The 6,000-nt window shown below is 50.0% G+C and overlaps 1 protein-coding gene across 3 annotated transcripts in view; it reads left to right on the forward strand.

Annotated features, from left to right (window-relative positions):
- Window positions 1-6,000, forward strand: part of Csrp1 (cysteine and glycine-rich protein 1) — a 32,167-nt gene that overhangs the window by 13,541 nt on the left and 12,626 nt on the right. For all 3 annotated transcript variants that reach the window (NR_153810.1, NM_001360782.1, NM_007791.6), the window contains exon 2: window positions 5,797-5,909. Coding sequence is in view for 2 of the 3 variants with exons in the window: in NM_001360782.1 (NP_001347711.1) it covers window positions 5,798-5,909 (112 nt within the window). In the remaining variant the exon portion in view is untranslated. The remainder of the gene's footprint in view (window positions 1-5,796; window positions 5,910-6,000) is intronic.

Below are 6,000 nucleotides of genomic sequence, written 5' to 3' on the forward strand. Positions count from 1 at the left end.
AGTCAGCGAGTCCCAAAGGGAACAGGACTCTCTGAATGAACCCTCTGTGGAAAATGCAATCACAGAAGACAGTGGTGAGCCCTCCTTGTTATTTTCAGATATGTGAAGCCCTTAGATGTCCTAGACTCAATGGTAATCCTCCTGCCTCTCTTCCCCAAGTGCTGAGGTTATACACATGTGCTCCTTTGCCCAACAGCAATGATTTGTTCACCTAGGGCCATATACCAGAAAGTCTGAAGAAAGATCTAGGTCCTTGATGGGAGCTGCAGGTGGCCAGGGGGTACTGGAGAACTAGACTCTAAGGAAATAGCTTGTCATAGACTCATCCAGCTTGGTTGGCAGGCAGGTCAGGGGATCCTTGTCCCTTCTTGGCATGTTGCATCTTAAGTCTTGCTTCTTCCAGACATAGATCAGTAGGGAAGGAAAGTGGTCAGGCATTTGTCCCCACATCTGACAGGGCTAGGCTGTAGATGCCAACCAGCGGCATGGCTTCTACAGTGCTGTCCCACTATCCATTCTCATTTAGGCATCAGAATAGGGGAGTGCTCCAGTTTAGGGATAAACAGATGAAGTTGAGAAGTGCACAGTCTAGGAAGAGGTGCACTGCTCCATTTAACCCCAGCTCCAATCTCCTAAGCACTGGGCACAGCCTCCAGGAGGTCTTCTGTCCCTCAGAACTAGGAAGGCAATTGAGAATGAACCACCACCCCTCTAAGCTTTTGGCTGACTAAGAGCAGTCTTCCTTTTAAGGCAATCCAGCTTCCCCACAGGCGGAGTTTGGCTGTTGGCAAGAAAAGGCAGAAAGGAGGAGGTGGGGTGAGGAACAAACATCACCTCCCTCTGGAAGGAGGTGGCCACAGACCCCTCCAGCTGGGACTGTCTGCACACTGACTCCTGAAGGGTCATCACCTGGGCAGAGAGGACAGAGCCTGCTTCCTGACTGTGGCACTGTTAATGCTTTCTCTCTCGGAGTCTCTGGAGTTCCAACCAGATTCCCAGCTCAAGGAATAGCCCAGCCAAGGGACATCCTGAGCAGACCCCTGCACTGGCAGGTCCTTGGGTTTCACCCATTCCCCGCTTCCCCCCCCCCCCCCCCCCGCCCATGTTCCTGCTTCCCTGGAGCCCTGTTGGATATGAGCCCCTGACACAGGGCCAGGGAGAACAAGGAGAAGCCTGTATGGAGCTGTGGGTCTCCCCCAGCGGGAGAAGGGCTTTGTGTCTAAACAAAACACTGCTTGGGCCGGCTTCCCACCACGTGGCTAAGGGACTGTTCCTCCCTTAGTAGGTGTCCCTAAGGACATGAGCATGCCCCCTATTGCTTTAGGGGGTTGCACAGGAAGGAGAAAATCTAAGAGGAGAACCCATTCGATGAACTGCGTACCCCACGTAGCAACCCTTGAGCATGCTCTGTCCACAGCCTGATGACTGGGGTCATAGAAGACAGAAATGTTTGGATCTTTCTTAGAATCCAGTTCTGCCTCCTACAGCTGTGGTGCTATGAACTGGTTGCCCAACCTCTCTGGGCTTGGTTTTCTTTATCTGCAAACTGGGCATCTATTCCCCACCCTTAGAGAACAGCTGCCTAAACTATCCTCTGCTACAGAACCTGGGTTCCCAGAACAAGGATGGAGCAGGGGTGGCTGGCAATTAGACGGTGTGTGCCTTTCTTGCTGAATTACACTTCCCCTGACACGGGCTTGCAGCCAGCCGAGTCTTTGTTCAGCAAGTGTAGTTAAACCCTGGAGTCCTCAGGACAGAAAGAGACTGAAGGGATCGTGAGAGGCTGGAGTGGGGACTGGCCCCAAGGTTATCTGAGGAGGCAGAGAGGTCACCGGCAGGTAGAGGAAGCTGCCTGCAGGGTGCGTGAGCCCATGGGGCTGAGGTCAGTTCTAGACTGAAGGGAAGTGGATGTGAGCAGCCAGTGATGGTCTCTCCAGTTCTTCTGTAGGAGGTGGTGCCCCCAGCCTCATCTGCATCCTCTTAGCTCTTTAGGAAGTCCTGGTCTGAGGCTTCCTTCGTGTTGGGCTGAGCTGGGCACTCAGGATTGAACAAAGACTGAATTGACAGCTTCCGGTCTGTGGGGTCAGACAAACCAGCTGAGGTCAAGCAAGCTGAGGTTTGCAAGACCTGGGGCAGAGTTCTGACGCATGGCGGCAGGGCATCCTTTCTCGGGGGCTATGGGGAAAAATGCTGTGTGAGAAAGCTTCAAGTGGCTGCATGGGGATGGATTAGGATGTGTCAGGTCACTCTGTACACCACTCATGTGACCGTTAAGTAAGTGACATAACAGTAAATAAAGAGAGGTTGTTGTTTGTGGGGGTAGCATTCAGAAGCGCATTGAGCTATAGATTTGGCTTAAGCTTGTTCAATGACATCAACCAAGCCTTGGTTTACTTAATAGAACTCTTTCAGTTCTATTTTGGGCTGACTGCCCCTTGCTCCTGTCTCCTTGATTAGGGTAGGGGTGGAGGGCACTTGCGCCAAGGAAGGTCTCTCAGAAGACAGGATAACTTTTCTCCTCCAGAGCTCCCAGGAATTCCTATCTTATGTTCTCACACATAACCAACTACACATAACTAGGTTAGGCCCAGGTCATGGCTAAAAATGAGACTAATGTATGTAGCAGACATATTCTTCCAGGGGTGGCCACACTTGCTGGGTGAAGACAAGGCAAGTGGAGGGGCTGGGGAGAGGAATGGGGGACGGTGCCATAGGGCCATAGAATATAAAGGGCATGGTATAGAGCCTTGGGGTGAGTGGGTAAGGAAAGGGGAGAACAGCAGGACACATTGAGGGAAGCGTGAAGAGCCCCATCTTTGTTTTTTTACAAGCATGGAGAGAGGGTGGTGATGTCACCACAAGCAAAATGGAGAAATCGGGAAGGATTGGGTGTGAGCTCAGGTGGGTCATCTGCAAATGGAGGCACCCATGGGTGCTCCCAGAGAAGCTCACTGTGGGTGCTCCCAGAGATGCTCATGGAAATGGGTTGGGGTTAGACTAAAAAGGAAAGCAGGGTTGAAGATGTATGGGCGTCTGCATGGAGGTGGCAATAGATAGCCAAGAATGCAGGAGACCAGGACTAGACGAACCCCAACTTTCAGGATGAGGGGATGAACACATATCTCTCCTGCCCCAACGATACTTTGTGCCTTTCGACATGGTGTTTGGTTTCTTTAACCAGGGAGTCAGGATCACTGGCACTTAGGCTGGTTTCTCAGCCTGCACACTGTTTACTGGATCCCACTTCTAGGACCCAGGTGCTGCAGAAATACATCTGAGCTTTTAAAGCCACCCATTCCCCCACTGCCCTTTGAACCACCCATTCATATATCTGTGTGTCCGGTGTTATGCCAGGCATGGGGACTCCATGATGCAGATTTGGGGCGCTGTCTCATTAGACTCCTTTGGCTCTTGAACAGCAAACTCAGGCGTCTCCCATTCTTCTCCTTCCTTAGCATCCCGTGTCTACTCAGCGTCCTCCTTCATACCCAGCTTATGTCCTCCATTCACTGAGCCTTCAGGAGCACATCTTCCTTTCATAGGCCTCTGTGGGAAGAGCTCGGAGGGTCACCTGCTCCTTCAGTGCTTTATTTGCTGGGGGACAGGAAAGAAGTGGGTCAGCCACTTAAGGACATCTGACATCCTCCAAGTCCCTGTGTCACTGGCATATGAGATCAGCTGTCTGTCCTATGGTTGCTGGCCTGTGTTTTAAAATTGTGGAACACTTAACTGTGTGCCAGGCCTTTGACATCCCGTATTTCCTCTACTCCCCGGGAATAATCTATGAAGAACTCTTATTTTCAGCCCCATTTTCTCTCTTTCTTTCTTTCTTCCTTTCTTTCTTCCTTCCTTTCTTTCTTTCTTTCTTTCTTTCTTTCTTTCTTTCTTTCTTTCTTTCTTTCTTTCTTTCTTTCTTTCTTTCTTTCTTTCTTTCTTTCTTTCTTTCTTTCTTTCTTTCTTTCTTTTTTGAGACAGGGTTTCTCTGTATTCTATGTCCTGATTGTCCTGGAACTCACTCTGTAGACCAGGCTGGCCTCGAACTCAGAAATCCTCCTGCCTCTGCCTCCCAAGTGCTCAACCCCATTTTCAAGATGCAGAAATGAAGGTCTGGAAAGTCCAAGTCCCTTGTCCAGGGTCACCCTGCGAGTGAGAGGCAGGATCAAAACCAGACTGAACTGTCAGACATCAGGGCCACAGCTCTGAACCAACACCTGGGACATTTCCAAGGTAGCCCAACCTACCTGCTTGGTATTCCCTGGAGTGCCTGTTAAAGGAAGAGTCCTAGGCTCCACCAATGCCTTTCTTTAATCCTGGCCCTGGGCAGGCAGGCCTAGAGAGGCAGGGGGTGCTCCCAAATCTTGCTCTGTAGTACTCGAGGACAATGTCCTGTGTGGCCACCTTTTATGCTATTTTAGACCTTTTTGTTTGCTTTTATTATCTTTTGTTGAGACACTGTCTGATCTTCAGAGTGTGGTGGGGGTGGAGGGTGGAAGAGTGGGGGTGGGAGAGATAGAAGAGTAGAGGGTTGTGGGTGGGAGGTAGAGGGGTAGGGGTGGGGGGAGGTGGTATAGGCCCTTCTACCATATCTGGCTTGCTTTTGATTTTTAAGACAAATTCATTTCATTATGTAGCTCAGACTGGTCTCAGATGTGTCTCAGCCTTTTAAGTGTTAGCATTACAGGTAGGACTTGACCCTTCCCCTGCCACCTATCTTATATACCAGAGAAGGCATGGTACCTCTGTGTGTGTGTAGGTCAAAGATAGCTATCATAGAGGAGGCTCTAGCAGTAAAGGGCAGAGGCAGAAGAGAAGAGGCTACCGTGAGAGGAGATGGACCATGAGCACGTGGCCAGGAGAAACAGCAAGTGACAAGGGACTTTATAGCTGGGGAATAAGTTAGTATAGCTCCAAACCTGCCCAATCTAGGCTTATGGTTTGTAAATAACAAACCTAGATTGTGTGTGCTAGCTGGGACTATAAATTCATTCCAAGTTCACGCTTTGGCACTCTCCCAGCAGGTCCTACCTTACCCTGTTCCTTTCTCTGTTAGAGCCAGTGACTCAGCCAATGGATTGTGATGGTCCTTCCCTCGTGTCTTCTGGGCTCTTTTCCTTCCACCCGTATGTCCATCTATTGACAATCTGAGTTTTGCCTAATTGTGAACTTGGCACTGCTTTAAGATTGACAGACCCTTGTTGGTCTGCCCCTTTGGAGCCATTTTCTGTGATGTATCCTGGTGACTGACGCCTGGCCCAGCTAGCTCACTTACACTGCGCCTGGATACTGTTTGTAAACCTTGTTTCTTACTTATGATCTTTTCATATAGGGAGTGGAGCATAGGGCCAATTCATAGCAGCTCCCCAGCAAATAGGATGAAGTAGGAAAGGGAGGACAGCTCCCTCCCCTACATGTACCCACATACATACACACACATACACACACATGCACATACACATATACACATATACACACATGCACACACACATACACATGCACCCACACATACATATATATATACACACACATGCACACACACATACACATACACACACATACACATATATACACATACACATGCACACACGCATACACATACATACACACACATGCACACACACACACACACACACACTTGCCAGTAGTAGCTGGAGAATGGTCTTAAGAACAAGTCAGAAATAATCTCCCAGACTGGCCATCCCCTGCGAGGCCTCCCTGCCATGGGCCGTGTGTAGTGTGTATTTTCATCTCCCTGTGTATGAACCCCATTCTCATTTTTGTGTGTATTTTTTTTCCCAGAATGCCAAACTGGGGAGGAGGCAAGAAATGTGGGGTATGCCAGAAGACGGTCTACTTTGCTGAGGAGGTCCAGTGCGAGGGCAACAGCTTCCATAAATCCTGCTTCCTGTGTAGTGAGTACCGCCCAGGCCTGCTGTGGCTGCCAGGGGACCTGGACAGGCCTGCCCCCACAAGCTCGGCCTGTCGACACCCCAGGGAACTGGT

The sequence above is a fragment of the Mus musculus genome, chromosome 1, assembly GCF_000001635.26.
Source record: "Mus musculus strain C57BL/6J chromosome 1, GRCm38.p6 C57BL/6J".
Lineage (NCBI taxonomy): Eukaryota > Metazoa > Chordata > Mammalia > Rodentia > Muridae > Mus > Mus musculus.